The sequence below is a fragment of the Pleurodeles waltl genome, chromosome 5, assembly GCF_031143425.1.
Source record: "Pleurodeles waltl isolate 20211129_DDA chromosome 5, aPleWal1.hap1.20221129, whole genome shotgun sequence".
Classification (NCBI taxonomy): Eukaryota; Metazoa; Chordata; class Amphibia; order Caudata; family Salamandridae; genus Pleurodeles; species Pleurodeles waltl.
Genome location: NC_090444.1, coordinates 1411032752 through 1411049522, shown reverse-complemented (window position 1 = coordinate 1411049522; position 16771 = coordinate 1411032752). Strand labels below are relative to the sequence as shown.

Here is a 16771-nt window from a genome sequence, read left to right as displayed (position 1 = left end):
TATCTCTCCTGCCACTTTGGTCCCCTGACTCAAGGGCCCGTAAGTGAGGGACCACGGCCCCAGGAACATTTTTTAGTTCAAGCACAAAGTGTTGCCTGCTTTTCTTCACAACCATGCAGCTGCCTTTGAATTCTCTCAGAAATAATGATAAAGAGAATAATTAAGTGTCGGAGTGAGGGAGCACCGGGACCCAATGAAATTCCTGCCGCCTTGTCTTCTGAGGACTCACACTTTTGGGTAAAACATCTTTCAGCACTCTACAACTTCATAGTTACCACCAACATCATTCCGCAATCATGGAGAGACTCAATCATCTCCCATATTTTCAAAGGAGGCTTGACCAATGACCCAGCAAACTACCGATTGATTGCACTTTTAGATGTTAAGTCCAAAATCTTTGCAGGGATCCTCTTGGATGAACTTGAAACCTGGGCTGCTGACAACAACCTGATCCCGTTTAACCAAACCGGGTTCTCTAAAGGAGTAGGTACAACTGCTAATCTTATGGCTGTATCACTATTATTCAAACAATGTTAGCGTGCCAAGAAGCCCCTTTCCTCTCCTTCATAGGCTTTGAAGCAGCATTTGATCATGTAGACAGAGGGAAATTATGGACTAAGCTTGCAAAATGGGGCACCCTGGCTGACCTGTTAAAAGCAATAGCTCTTCTCCACACAAATACTTGGGTGAGGGTCAAATTAGGTGAGGAAACGCACCTCTCCAGAGAAATTCCTACCTCTCAGTGTCGGCGGCATGGATGTGTACTCGTACATCATCTTTTTAATCTCTTTTTGGCTGATCTACCAACAAGACTGGACAAGGTGAACTCGCATTCACCAAGATTGGGGGAAACTGCTATGGCATGCTTGATGTATGCTCATGATTTTATTCTCTTCAGCCATACCAGAATAGGGCTCCAGAGGCTACTCAATACAACAGCTGATTTTTCAGAAGAAAATGCTCTTCTCTTTAACTTTGGGAAATAAAAAATCATGTCCTTCAGGGTGACCACGTGAGCGCGGCACCAGTGGTACTTGGGCAACAGTAAAATTGAGTTGGTGTGTGAATACAAACACCTAGGTATTCTTGATTGCAATGGCTCCTTCAAACCCCACCTTGAAAGCCTCAGCCAGAAATCCATCTCTCCGACTTTTGCATTTAAGCATGTTAAAAATGCCACTAGTTCTTCAACATACCTCCCACTATTAGAGGTCATTCAAGCCAAACTAATTCCAACAATGACATACGGCAGTGAAGGTTGAGGGGCAGAAGAGGGGAGCACTTGGACAAAATGATTGTTAAGCTCTTCAAGGGGCTGTTCAGTTTACCAAACCGTGCTTCATCGGCCCAGGTCAGGCTTGAATTTGGCGTGGTCAGACAGTCTCTAGCAAGAAAGGGGGCATTCATTAACTTATGCTACAAACTTAAGAGAGCAAGACAAGGCACTCTAAGCTCCCTCATGTGGGCTGAAATGTCTGCAACCCAACTCCCCTTTCCCCCTTTATTTTGTGTCTGCCGGCATTTGGCCTGGTAGACCAACTACCCCAATTCAGCTTGTACCAGCTTGTCAAGCGTGTGATGAAAGGAAGAGTCAAGTCTCCCTCACAGCTTATGGGCAAAGACGTTCTATCGAAACGAAGCCACTCCTGGCTCGTCTTGTCATCATATGATAGCCCTGTCCCACAGTCTTACCTGGGAGCAGCAGTCAACCCTTGGATTAAAGCAGTCTTCATGAAATCCAGAATAGGCTGTCTTCCAACATACGTCCATCTCCCCAGGTGGACGCAAAGCAACATGACGGGCACCTGCCAGCTCTGCGGGCTGGCTCCGGAAACACTGATCCATCAGATATACCTCTGCAAAAGTACTATGATGGACTGCAAAACGCTCCTACAACATGCATGGCTTCAAAGGTGACTGTGTATGAGTAGGCTGGTGATTTTGGTTGGATTCAAAGGGGGCGTTGTGCAGCTCAGCTGCAGGCTGGTGACATTTCTGGACAAATTAGGGAGCCAGCTCCCGGAGATCGAGAGCTTAGGGCACGCGTGGACAACTAGTCAGCAAGCAAATCTGTAATACTCCACAATTAAGCTTGCATATTTTATCTTTAAATCTGCTTTTTAGTATTTTATGATCATATTATTTGTGTATTGGTTGTGTAATGGTTTTAATCAACCAAACACTGTTAAATAAATGAAACTGAAACTGAAATACTACATGTACATTCACTATGAAAGAGGTCTGTTGCCTCAATTCTGAACTACTAGAGGTAGGCCCAGAATGCTTCATTGAAAGATTGATTAGAGTAAAGCACTATATTATTAACTGGTGGAGACTGCTCTCCATAGACTTAGGGCCTCATTACGATTTTGGCAGTCAGGCGAGCCAAGCGCCAAAGACATGGAAAAAAAGGCTTCTGTCATAAGGGCGGCCTCCCCCCAGTCGTATTATGACATTTTTGCCAGTCAGCCCAGTGGAAACAGTGCCAAAGCATTGGTCTTGGCTCCCTTAAGGGAGCTGAGGCCAATTCCATGGCACAACAGCACCCATGGACAGTGCAGGTCACCCGTAGGTCCCAGCACTGGCTTTCCACCAGCGTTTTCATGGCTGGACTCTCGCCATGAAAAGGTTGGTGGAAAGAGGACTCGTGATCAGCACACCGGGGTTGAATTCAGCGCCACCGTGGCTGACCACTACTACGACCACCACCACCCCATCGGGATCCATGATCCTGGCAGTGACGGCGGTCTCCTAGCAGTTCTACTGCCAGTGTCGGAATCAGGCGACTAGACTGCCAGGAGTGCAGTGGTCTGACCTCCATGGGGGGGTTGTCATTCCTCAGACAGCCAAACTCGTAATTTGGCCCCTAGTAAAGCTTATATTTACAATACTTAATGATCACCCTTAGATGATAAAGAGTTTTCAGGAGGGAATGAACAATAATGAGGCCCTTCAAATCGGGTTCTCTTACACCCCTTTTCTGTCCATCAAGACAGTCAAAGGATAGGTGAAATTAAGTCCAGGACACACTGACTTTTGAAATTACTTCGTATTCTTTTTTTCTTGCACACCTCTGTTTATATGGGCCTTGTGGAAAAATTAGGGCAGTTTAAAAACTGAACTGTAGTGATAAGTACTGGAACCAGTTAAGAAAGTGAAAACAAAAAGACAAGTGAAACTCTGCTTATGTGAAAAAAGAAATGGTAAGCTAGTTTTCTAAAGGTTTCCAATATGTAATATTCCAAAATATATCATAGACATGTCAGGGCAAACTGGCACATTACTTGTTAACATGTGATGTGAAGTAATAATTTAAGAAGGGCAAAAAACAAGCCATTTCAATTTTACCTTTTGTGATGTACACAATACTGAAAGCACTTTTTTAATTTGATCTGTAATGTAACCTTTTTCAGGAATAAAGGACAGTGTTATGATCTTACAAATTAGTGTATTTCAAATCACCTTAGGCAAGTATAAGATTATTTTGTGAAGTAGAGCTGACTAATGTGTGGTATTCATCTTTTACTCCTGTCTAGGAGTTAATGTGTTTGTTTGACAGTGAATGAATCAACTAAATGATCAAACCATTAATAAGCACTTAAGAGGCAAGCATGAAGAGCAGTCTTTGGAAATGTGTTCCTTGGAAAACAAAAATCACTGTGCGGGTTGACTGAACTTGTTACCCACACGTTAACTTCACTGCCTTTAGGGCAGTCGCCATGGCAGCAGCTCCTCCTAGGGCACTGAGACTATCCACTTTTAGGTGGAGATCTTTAAATATGAAAAGGTTGTTCTTTGCTAGACCAGCACAGTACAAATCTCTCTAGTCTCTAATATTTGGTTAGGGAACCAGTTGGTGGGGCCTTTTCCTCTGTCTGCTGAAGTTTTGTGGTATATGCACAGCAGCTAAATTAGTCCTTTCTTTCCTTTAGGTGGCAATTAACTGCTGGTTCCGGGTCCACTCCTGTTCTTCTCATTCCTGATGGATTGACTTACTAACTGTATCAATATGTATATATTGCAAACTACCAAATAGGTCTCCTTACATAGTTTAGCCAGACAGAGTTCGTATTGGTTGGCTATCAGATAAAGAGTGCTTACGAACCATAAATTTAGGAGCTACGGTAATGGCAAAACATATTAGTCCCTCTAATCTAAAATGTGGTTTGGAAACTCGAGACACCCCTTTTGAAATCTTTCTGTTTAACAAGACGATTGAGTACACAACTAGTATTAAGAGGCCACAAATATGAAATTACCATAAATGCCTACATAATAGCTCAAGCAAACTAAGATTGTGAGGGATCCCTTGATTGATAAGGGACTGGCTGGACTCCTAGGGAGTATGACAATCCAGGCTAAGGGGCTACATATTGAAAGCTTTGCTTGTGAAAGACTCTGAAAGATCTCTGCCTGACCAAAGTTTTATCTGGATTTGCTGTTTTATGTTGTATACTATAGGGAACAAAGCATTGCACAATTCACACTGGCTTTTCTGCCACCGTTGTACAGCAGGCAATAGCCTCATATCAATAGTATATATTTGACAGACATTGTTTTATTAAAAATGATCTTTGGGGCAATTTAGGTATTGCTAAGATAAATGTTTGTGGACAGTCTATCATGAAAAGGTACATTGAGCAACTATGGGTATTAACAAGAGCAGGACAATGTAGTGAGCATGTAACAGAAATTTGAGCAACTCTGGGTTTTATTGAGACCTGGGTTATGGGTGAGATGATTATGAGCAATTCCAATGGGAAGCTATGAGTGGTTATGGGTGTTATCAAAAGTGTATCTCTAAGGGCCTCTAGGTTTGATCTTAAACAACATATGTAATTAATCTGGCTGTTTAGAGGTGGCTGAAACTAAGCTATGTATGAATTTCCATTTTAATCATGGACAAATTCTGAGTGGGCATAGGATTTAAAAAGAGCCATAAGCGAGTCAGTGTATTATCAAAAGTAAAGCTCAGGCTTTCTGTTGATAATTATGATATAGAACTAATTCTACTGTACAGACTTCTAAGGTCAGATTCTGTGATCTAGTAATCTGTGAGCTTTAATTGGAAGATTACTTGATTCCAATATTTTCAGCATCATGGTTACATGGCACAGTACTGAGGGATATTTCTTAGTGCACTATACTTCTTTGGAGCTTTAAGGCCATATAATGAGTATGGCGGTCCTAGGACTGCTGTACCCGTAGTGGCAGTCTGACCATCAAATCCGTGGCCGTCCATCCGCCAGATTATGATGCTGGAGGTCGCACCACCATAAGACCGCTGCCACCACCAGGATCTTCGATCCTTACATGGTGGCGGTGGGGAAAGCTGTGGTCAAGCACATCGGTTCTGATGTCTGCACTGCTGTGCTGATCACAACTTGCTCTCCATCTGCCTTTTCACGGGAGGACATCACCAAGGCCAGAGGAAAGGCAGAGATCACCACCCGTGTCATGAGCAGTACCCCTGTCAGCACAGTCGGAATGTGCACTGTCTATAATGGCAGCAGTGCGCATTCTGACTGTGCTGGCAGTGCAGACGGAGCAGTTTCATTGACCTCAGCTCTCCCTTAAAGCCAAAGCCAATGCTGCCATACTGTCTCTGCTGTGCAGCCCCACAGGAACATCGTAATACAACGGAAAGCAGGCCGCTGGTTTGGCATCGTCCTCCTGACCATCGTCTTGCCAGTCCGATGGTCAGACCACCAAGATTGTAATTGGACCCTTATTCTTACCTGGAAGGCCCTATTTGTGATCGCACTATTTCATACAGTTGACAGCATTCCTAATCGTATTTTTAAACAATTAAGCCCTATACCTGATAGTCAATATTTCACTTGAATGCAATGTAGATTTTCCAAGTAGTTTATGATGGAAAGTCTTAATTTTATTAAAGACACGGAGGCGAGTATTATGCTTTCTTTTCCTGCTTTATTTTAAATAGCAGCCAAGAGGAAAAGCACCAATCCCAGAGGATTGCAAACAAGCAACCAATGGGATAACGAAACTAAGAACGTTGACCAATCAATGCAGTGCATCACATAAGGTATACCTATCCTGACTGCAGGCAGCCCTCTTTTCGGTTGCGAGACAGTCAAGAAACAGATTTAAACAAAGGTACTATACAACAAATCAAACATATTGCTAGAATTAGAGCAAAAAAGTCTTGAATTCTGTCCAAATTAGGAGTGTACAGGTCCGAGGTTAGTGAAAGACGTGGTGAGCAAGATCCTCGTGAAGGAAAGGCATCCGCTGACTTAAGTTGAGGAGGATGTTGAAGCGTTAGTATTGGCTAGAAAGGGAGGGAGATAACAAGATTAATACAATAAGTGGTGGGATAATACTCGCCTCCGTGTCTTTAATAAAATTAAGACTTTCCATCATAAACTACTTGGAAAATCTACATTTTATGACAAGACCGGAGGCTCCTATTATGCTTGTTTAAAGCATGTCAATTACAATAGAAGTTGCTGAATTAACAGGTTTACAATAAAATGTACGAAAGGTAGAATCATTAGACCAATCTGCCGATCTTAGAATATCCTCCAATCTTGAACCAGCCCAAAAGGCTTTTGATGCCATGGCACCTCTAGCAGAATGGGCGCCAAATTTTGAAGTATCAATGCCCGCTAGAGACATTACCCATTTGACCCAACGAGCCAAGGTAGGAGAAGAGACCGGTTTATAAGGTTTCCTAAAGGAGATTAACAGTTGGGAAGCAGAAGATGTTCTAAGATCGGCCGTTTTTTGTTCATAAACCTTTAAACAGTTTCCTACGCAGAGTTTTGGTTGATTTGGAAAAAAGGGATAAAACACAGAGGTAATATTGGTTTTGGTACGACGGGACACATTGAACAGAATACCAGACGGAGTGAATTGACGAGCCGAGATATCTAAGGCTCTTACATCTGACAAACGTTTTATAGAGACAAGACACAGCAACATTGTTAATTTGGCTGAAAGCATTTTCAGAGATAAGGAGTCATTATCTTGCCAAGAGATAAACATTTGAAGGACTAGGTTGACGTCCCATATGGTGGAGTATTTGGGAATTGGTGGATTGGAAAATTTCACTCCTTTTAATAGACGACAAATCATAGGATGTTCTTCTACTGATTTCCCGTTTATAAGAGGAAGATGTAGCGACAATGCTGATCTATATAGATTAATGGTTCTGTAAGATTTGCCTGCGCTAGCCTGAGAGGCAAGGAAATTAGCTATTAAGGTTAGATGTGTTGAAAAGGGATCGCATGATTTTCCCAGACGCCAGCTAGACCAGATAGACCAAGCTGACTTGTATGCTTTGGAAGTGCCTGGAGCCCAGGAGCTGTTGATATAAGCTGAAGCTTCGAGTGAAATTCCTGGATAAGACGATGAAGACCTGAGACTTTCCAAGCGGATAGAAACAGGGTTTTGTTGACAATGAGATCGTGGGGAAGACCTTGAGGATTGAGAAGTAGTGAGGGAAAGGAGGGTAGCAGGACGGGAAAGTCGACGGCTAACTCCAGGAGAGTGGGAAACCATACTTGAGCTTGCCAGAACGGGACTATTAAGACTATAGTGGCTTTTTGTCGTTGGAGATGATTGAGGACTCTGTTTATCATTATGAACGGAGGGAATGCATAGTGCGTTGCAGGATGCCACTGTTGGAGAAAGGCATCGGTCGCTAACGCATGAGGGTCTGGTCTCCAGCTGAAGAAACGAGGTAGTTGAGTGTTCAGACGGGATGCAAACAGGTCTGTGTGGAAGGGACCCCATTTGCGATGGATAGAGTTGAAAACTGAAGAGTGAAGTTTCCAGTCGCTGTAATCTGAAAGGTGACGAGAAAACCAATCTGATACTGAGTTGAGAGAACCTGGTAAGTATTCTGCTTGAACTGAAATTTTTTCTGTGAAGGCAGAAATCCCAAAAGCTTTTTGCTAGTTCTGCTAGTGGTTTGGATTTAGTACCGCCAAGGTGATTTATATATCTTACCGCTGTAAGATTGTCCATACGAAGAAGTACGGAACAAGAAACTTTGTTTTTGGTGAAAGTCCTTATTGCAAAGGATCCTGCAAGCATCTCTAAATAATTGATGTGCAATGAAGACTCCTGTCGAGACCATGTGCCTCCAGTCGATACGTGACCACACCTTGCGCCCCAACCTGTTAGGCTTGCATCGGATTCTAACACAAGATCTGGGACTGAGGCAAAGATGGTCCTGCCGTTCCAGGCTTCGAGGTGATCCAGCCACCATTGGAGTTCTGTACGGGATTCGAGATCGAGGGGGATGAAATCTGAATAAGCAAGACCCTTGCGAAGATGACAAATTTTAAAACTCTGAAGAGCCCGATAGTGAAGAGGACCTGGAAAGATTGCTTGAATTGAAGAAGAAAGAAGACCTACAATTCTTGCAAGAGACCTGAGGGAGAGAGAAGTCTGCTGTAAAGATAGGGTTATCTCGGATTTGATGTGTTTTATTTTTGAGATCGGGAGTTGAAGGAGACCTTGAGGGGAATTGATCAGGAATCCTAAGAATTCCATCTCCTGTGAAGGGGTAAAAACTGACTTCTGCTGATTTACTAGAAAGCCTAGGTCTGAAAGAAGAGAGATGGTGTAAGCGAGTTGGGACTTCAGAATAGAAATGTCTTGATGCATTAGAAGAATATCGTCTAAGTATATTATTAATCTGAAACCTTGAGATCGAAGAAGAGCTACTATAGGTTTCATTAGCTTGGTGAAACACCAAGGTGCTGAAGAGAGACCGAAGGGAAGACAAGTAAATTGATAGGTATTGAGATTCCATTGAAATTGAAGAAACTTTCTGTGAGAGTAGTGAACTGGAACTGTTAGGTACGCGTCTTGGCGATCTAGACGGACCATCCAGTCGTTGAGCAGTAGGGAATCTCGTAGATGGAGAATGGTTTCCATCTTGAAGTGTCTGTATACAACAAAGTGATTGAGTTGCCTGAGATTGATGAAAGGTCTGATTTTCTTGTTTTTTCTTATTACTAAAAACAGTGGGCTTATGAAGGCTGAAGGAAGGGGAAATGCCGGTTGAATAGCCTGTTTTTGAAGGAGCTCTTGTATTTCTGCAGAGATTAAGTCTGACATTTCTTTTGAAAATTTGAGAGGGAGCAGTGGGTTGTTTTGATAGGGAATCTCGTAAAATTCTATTAAATAACCTTTGATTGTGTTGAGTACCCAGGGATCTGAGGTAATCTCTATCCATTTGTGGAGAAACAATTTTAGACGACCCCCTACAGAAGGATGGCCAGAAGGAAGGTTTACCTGAATTGTTGTAGGATCTGCGTTGGCTCCTCCCTCTGTATCCTCTGGAGTGCTGGGGATAGAACTGGGGACGAAAGTCTTGTTGCTGTTGTTGCTGGTAAGCAAATGATCCTCTGAAGCCTTGGTTTCTGGAAGGGCGGTCGGTGGAGCGGCTTCTGCCTCTACCGGCCCTGACAAAAACCCGAGAATTAAAAACCTTTTTAAGTGATTGTTGGGCTTTGTTAATTGAAGCAAAAGTGGTAACATATTTACTTAGTTCCTTGATGAAATTGTCCCCGAACAGTAAGCCATCGGCTTTAGCTCCTGGATCTTTAGGCGCCAAATTTGCAAGTTTAGGGTCCAGTTTAAGCAGAAGACCTTTACGGCGTTCATGCGTCATGGCTGAGTTGGCATTACCCAACAAGCAAAAAGCTCTCTGAATCCAGAGAGAGAGTTCTTCTGGGTCAATAGACTCATCATTGGTTCTAGCTGATTCAGCAAAATCAAAAATGCGGGATAACGGTCCGACCAGATCCAGTACTTTATCTTGACATAGAGCCCATGCTCTGTCCACCCCTTTGCGTGGGTCTTTGCCAAAGTTGGAGAAGAATGTTAGGAGGGACGGGTCTATGGCAGGGGTATCGGTAATGTGTAACGGGAGAGAAGGTCTGGGACATTCAGCTCGTAGTCTTGAACGAACTTGTTTGTCTAGAGGAAGTCGCAATTTAGCTTAAAATATATTTTGCTACATGATTGGAGGGAACCCATTCTGTAGAATTAGGATGGTGGATTAGCCCAGGGTCAAACATGAGGTTGCCGTCAGAATCTAAGAGGGGGGCATGGGATTGGCTAGATGAAGTTAATTTTGATTTTTTAGGGAGAGGTCCGATCCAAAAATTAGAGTAGTTATCGTCCTCAATGTCTGACGAGGAGACATTAGAGTCAGCATCGTCGTCGGTAACTTTAATATCCTCAATCACAATTTTTGGGGTCTTGGGGACATTTTTTGACTTACTTTTACATTTTTGACCCAAATTTTTATTCCCCTCCGAACTGGGAGGCCTTTGAGGGACTTTGTCCTCTATCCCGTGTGAGTTTGACTCACCAACCATAAGCGCAGACGAGTCGTTAGACTGACTTTGAGAAGCCTCCGGGGCTTTGCGCTTTCTGCTTTCCCCCGCAGAATGGGCCTTTTGTGATTGGGATAAACATGAGGACATAGTGCATTGAATTTGTTTGGAAATTTTATCCATAGAAGCAGAAACTGCTTTTTTTTTTTTTTCTTTTTTTTTTTCCAGAGGATTGAATGAAGTTATTTAAATTATAGGAGAAATCTTCTTCAGAATCTTCATTAGATTTGAAATAATCTGAGAAATCCATAGCTATGGAGAGTGCGAGAAAAAAGGTATTTAAAACGGTATTTAAAAGGATTAAATGTAAATAACAAGCTTAAAGATTAATGGAGTGTGACTCACCAAGAGAAAATCAGGGAAATCCTTGAAAAGAATAAATGCGGTTCTTAATGAACAGCCTAAGCTGTAATTGTTCTATAAACGAGAGGGTAACTGAAAAAATCAATAAAGCTTTCAAGCTTTAACTTGTGGCTGAATAATGTTTCAATGGGAGTCTAATTGAAAGTCAATAAGAGCTTTCAAGCTCTTGACTTGTGTCTGTAAAGCGGAGCGAAAAGAGGAAGTGAAACCAGCTGAAAAAATCAATAAAAGCTTTCAAAGCTTTTATCCAACGGCTCTCCGGAATGAAAGGAATGTAGTCCTCCTGAAGCCTGCTGCCAAATGGAGGTCACGTCAGCCGGCGTTCAAGATAGAACGTTCACGGCAGCGCGCCTCACGAGCAGAAATGACTGAAAGAAAATTAAGCGTTTACGCGCTAAACAATTCAACAAAACAGATACACGCAGGACACAATACAATAAATAGAATAATACGCTTATAAATAGAGATGGAAAATAATATATATATAAGGTAAAGACAAATATTATGAGGAGCAATGAAAGATATACTTATCTTGACTGCGAGCAGCAAGAAAAGAGGGCTGCCTGCAGTCAGGATAGGTATACCTTATGTGATGCACTGCATTGATTGGTCAACGTTCTTAGTTTCGTTATCCCATTGGTTGCTTGTTTGCAATCCTCTGGGATTGGTGCTTTTCCTCTTGGCTGCTATTTAAAATAAAGCAGGAAAAGAAAGCATAATAGGAGCCTCCGGTCTTGTCATAAAATTTGTGGTGAAAATAACTTCAGCTCTAACTTGATGTTTTTGATCGACACAGTTCGACTGTCACTCAAACATATTTCTATTGTGGATTTATGATTTTAACTGGCACAACAGTGATGGATATATTTGCATGCTTATTGAGTTGAAGCCCTCTTCTGCATGTAGGTACTGTTGGGGATTATGAAAGAGTAGATGAATTCACAATGTGACTTTAATTCTGCAAGTTGTGAAGAACAATTACCAAATATCTATTAAGATTCTGAGTGAGTCATCATGTTGTATTTGTGATTTAGTAACATCCAAAAAGCATTTCCTTCAGGAACGTTTTCACTATAAATGGCCAAAAACAATAATTTAGGGATATGTGTATCAATTTACAGTATTGCTACACAAATGGGTCACACAATTGATTTAGAGATGGTCTTGATCATATGCTACACCAGCTTGTTCCACAGCAAAAGGATATTTAAAACAAATCTCAGTTTAGTGAGATGGTACCACTGGCTAGTGTTCCCAGATAAATGGTTCCTGCACCACTGCATAGTTATTTCTTTTCGTGGAATTTAACCTCCTTTTGAACATGATACCATTATTTATTTTCTATGTGTATGAGTAAATTTTGAAATTTCCATCCACAAACTTTGTGAATGATACTAAATAAAAAGAGAAATCAGGTTTAACAGCGGGTGGTGCAAAATTTCTCTTTCCATTTTCAGTAGAATTCTTTTACAAAAGAGTTTAGGAACAAACCTACCTCTTAAAAATGTGGATGAACTTTCACTTGCAAGTGAAGCTTTGAAATGTATTAACCCCTTCTTTTCTCTTCCCTCAACTGTACCTTTTCAATACAGAATAGTCAGCTGCAGCAGCATTCTCTGAAGGTCTTTGATGCCAATTTTGTTTTTATGAAAGGCAGACATGCTAAAAAATCATGCCTTCTAACATCCGTTTTTCTACTCAACCGTGTATGGATTCAAGTTGAATGTTTTCGTAAAATAAAAAAAAACAAGGGTGCAATCTTGGAAAACCAAACATTCTCTCTTCATTAGGTCTTCAACAGAAAACTTAAGTGTGAAATATCCTAAAATCAAGGTACAAAATTATAAATTACAGGTTTTTGAATGTCGGCCAAGGCTGGATTGTGGAACAAGCAACAGCGCTGACAAAAATGCTCAAACCATTCCTGTTCCCTTTGTCTGCTGCACAATCTCTCTCTTTACATCTATTCATTCTCTTCTTCTCTCCTCTTTTTTCTCCCACGCTGATCGCTTTCTCTCTATCTCCCTTCGCTCCCTCTTTCTCTCTGAAAACCTTCTCATGCCTGCTGCAATTAACCAAGGGCCCTAGGATTTCAAAACCAGCGTCCAACAGCTGTAGTCCACTATGTTACCTGATAGAATTAAAGTTCAGTCCAGCCCTCAAACCAGATAAAATTGAAATGTCCATTTGAATGAGCTAAGTTTTCACTACATAGGGAAACATTTGGAAATGTAAGACAGGCCATGATGCCAGTGTTCTAAGCTCTACAGCTGGATGAAATCCTGCCTTTCAAGTCCACCTACAGAGTGAAATATGTGTCCAGAATTCTTTCCAAAAGTGTTTTTTTTAAAAAAAAAGACAGATTGGGCATTTAGGGCGGATTTTCCACCTGTCCTAATTAAATATATAGACATCGATACATTAAATACAGCGGACAATATACTCACTGCCGTAGAGACTAGATTGTGAATGTTCTTATAATTCATGAAATCTAAAGGCAAATACATCGCCTAACCCCTCCCTCTATAAAACTTTCTTTAAGAGTTGTCATCCATGAAGTTGGAGACTTTTCAGTAGTGATACGGGTTAAAGTTGCCTTTCAAAGGAGAAGGGAGTTATTTGGTGATATATTTACATAATCACTACTCGAGGTACATTAAACTTTGGCTTTGGCTTAGAGCTTCGGTGGTGCAAGACATTGTGCTCTGGGTGGATGGACCAGCATCAGTTTGTCATGATTGTCCTACATCCACCAAACTCTAAATGCCTTTGAAAATTACTACCTGCAATAAAACTTTTTTGCTAAACTATTGCTGTGATGTTTTACACGAATGCCAAGCATTGGTCCAGATGTTTGCACCATTGCCAAATTTGAATAAAATCCATATAAAGTACACTTACATACAAATGTAATACATGTACATAGTCAAGGTTTATCACCAAACTCAGGCTTGCATCCAGCCTTCTTGAAACTGTTAGACACCCCTCCTTATGCTAAGGATCAGCAAACAAACAGGAATTATTATTTAACTCCATACAGTGGCAAGTATGAGACATCATAAGTGGTGCATACATATAACAGATTCATCTGTCTAATAGGCCTAAAGGCAGCATTAGCAAGCATTTTCATTCTACAGTATGTAATTATACCTAATTGTATGGATGCATGAATCCTCTTGGAGTACACATCCATGAATAACTGACAGAAATAAAGAAGTGGTGGTGGAGTTCCCTGTTTGATGCTTCTGGCAGCTGTGAATCACTGTGCTGTACTGGTGCCAGCAGCATGTCTTCAATGGTGAATGTGCATTTGATACAAGCATATGTGGAGGAGGGATGTCCCTTTCTAAAGACTGACTCATGCAGGGTCAGCAGCCCACGAATAAGCAAGGTTGTTGTCTAACAGCAGAGCCCTTACTTTTCTGGACATCAAGAACCCAGAGCTGACCCTTCCAGAAGTCCTGGAATTCTATTTTGAGAATGTGCTGGCATTTAAGTATTTATACCACCTAAGGAAGCTAAAGTGAAGGGGGGTAAGAGGGACGGTTCCTTATAATAAAGAGGGCAGACAGAATAAGAGACTCTCTCAGGAGGAGTCCATTAAGATTGTTGCCACCAGGGAGTACCGCCATGGTTTAGCAACACAAGGTGCCATGAAGGTGCTGTTTACCCAGGTCTTACAGACATGCTTCTTCAGACTGTTCTGAGGAGATTGAGCAGAGGTAAAAAAGGACATGCGTTAGACCGACCGATTGCCTTGAAGAAGGACATTATGTGAGCCGTACTACCTTGGAATCTGACTGTTGGACTGTAAAAATGATGGAAATGATGGAAAGCTTCACATTTGTGCTTTGTCCGCTTTAAGGTGAACAACAAATGACGATCCCACTTCTCAAGGTGTTTCCAGCTAGCTGAGGCACCAAGTGCGCACGTAATGCCGAGAATTATACAGCGCTAATTTGAGTTTTAAAAACCTACTTGGAAGGCAACATTTTTGTCTGCTTGTTAAATCAGAGGTTGAGAAAATGCAAAAAGTTAAACGAGTTCGTACGTTTTTAGATTATACCCAGGATTGATGAACTAATGGAAAAATATAACAGTACTTACCACGTAGTTTATCTCCTTGACATTTTCACTGCTTTCAACTGACACGTTAAATGGAGTGCCAACCTAAAATTCAATGACATTTTCGTGATTAATCTGAATAACTAGAAACGCAGATGTCCATCTCAAAAAGCAGCATTTGTAACTTACCTCCATAGAAGAACTGGATTTCATTATCTGTATGGAAGCCGGTGTTTCCTGCCAATCAACGCTTCTCCAAATGTTGTGGGTCACATTCTGGTATCGGACCTATTATGAAACAGTCTCGTTGTAAATAACAGGCATCTCTAAAAGCCTTAGTTACAAGTTAAGTGCACTACAAACATAACATCGAATGTGATCCATGCCAGGAAGAGTGTAAGGAAACTCGATTTTTCATGCCAATGTAAATTACCTACATTAGCATACATTTTGTGTGCAAAGTGCTTCTTAGTGCTCCTTGTGTTTTGGGGGTTGATGCTGTGGCTTGAGGCAATGCGATGAACATGCCACATAGTGTGGAGAGTGGGCTGGCATGAGGCAACATGTACTTGGAAGTGAAGCATTGGCAACCTTAAGGAGCACCAGGTATCATCTTTGAGCTTGTTAGCCGCCTCTTTCTAATTGGAGCGGCTCACTTTGCACCAGGCTGGCAGAACTCACGATAAAAAGGTGATTTCAGACAGTCAGGGAAATGGGCAAGCCATAGCGGAAAATGCTGCTGTATGGGAATTGACCTACACTCAGAGTATTCCAAAGAAATTACTGTTATTATCCAAGCAGCCTATATTGTATTTAGATAACTATGTTTATGTAGGCCTGCTGTAATCTAAATCAGCACTGACTACATGCTAGTTATATCTTTCATACTGGCTCTGTCTTGGTGATCACTGAGAATTGTGGAGAGATAGTGTGTGGTAAACCAAAGAAATATGCACATTATCTGTATACAGTATGCACATCATAGTTTATTTTTTTATGTATGGGGTGACGTAGAAGAAGTGCATACATTTTCCAAGGATATATGGATGAGGTTACAGCTTGTTATCAGTGCTTGTGTACTGAGACGATGGATTAAATCCTCTTGGGTGTGAGTGATTAGAATTACTGTGGGTGTTCCTCACCTAGAATGGTCCTGAGAGATTTTACTCAATGCCTAGTTTGGCAAAACCCAATTTGAACTTTCAATTAACTCAATGTTCAAGGCAGTGCAGGTTCGTTGCAGGAGCCTTTAAACATGCTCTGACCAGAGTAATGCAGTGCTGTTATCATTTAACACCATATTTGCCTGGAATCCAACAAATAACTGCTCCCACTAGAGTCAGTGATAAGGCTACTTTTAACCAAGTGACTTGTGAAAGTGCCGGTGTCAGTCTTACCCTGCCAACTCCACGAGCTTAAGTACTGGTGTCACAATAACCACTGCCAAATAAATCAAGGGTGTTAACTGTCTCACTGGACAACGTTCTAATGAGCTAGTAAAAGTTAAATAAAGTATGTAACAGACTCTGGAATCAGACATGGCTTTGGAGTACCTAATTAAAAAGCCATGTCCCGTTGAACACCTCACTGTATTCCAGCTGTCTAAAAAACAGTTATGTTCTTCACTACCATAAGCATGTGCAGTTCTAGTATTTTGTAAAATATCCCATTTGCTCTCTTTTGAACAATCGTCTCCTACCCAGGAGAGTTGCCCCACTGGCTGCGGCTGCAGCTGAAAAATAAAACGATATTTTAATACTGTTTTATTTTTCAGGTTCTGGCTGAGCCAGCAGGTGCAGTGAGGGGCGGAGCTGATTCTTGGGAGGGGGGAGGAAAGGGGAGTGGAGTCAGTGCACTAAGTGCACATGTCAGTTTGTTCGGCCGTCTTAGGCTGGCCAAACTGACATGTGCACTAGGTTTCTCCAACGTGGCTGTGCAGCACGGTCGGGTTGGAGAAACTG

At 41.7% G+C, this 16771-nt stretch overlaps 1 protein-coding gene across 1 annotated transcript in view; it reads right to left on the bottom strand.

Annotated features, from left to right (window-relative positions):
• Positions 1-16771, bottom strand: part of LOC138296504 (CD109 antigen-like) — a 363929-nt gene that overhangs the window by 163590 nt on the left and 183568 nt on the right. Inside the window, exons 12-13 of the mRNA XM_069235675.1 lie at positions 15000-15098; positions 14853-14915 (exon numbers count right to left, since the gene is read on the bottom strand). Coding sequence (XP_069091776.1) covers positions 14853-14915; positions 15000-15098 — 162 coding nt within the window. The remainder of the gene's footprint in view (positions 1-14852; positions 14916-14999; positions 15099-16771) is intronic.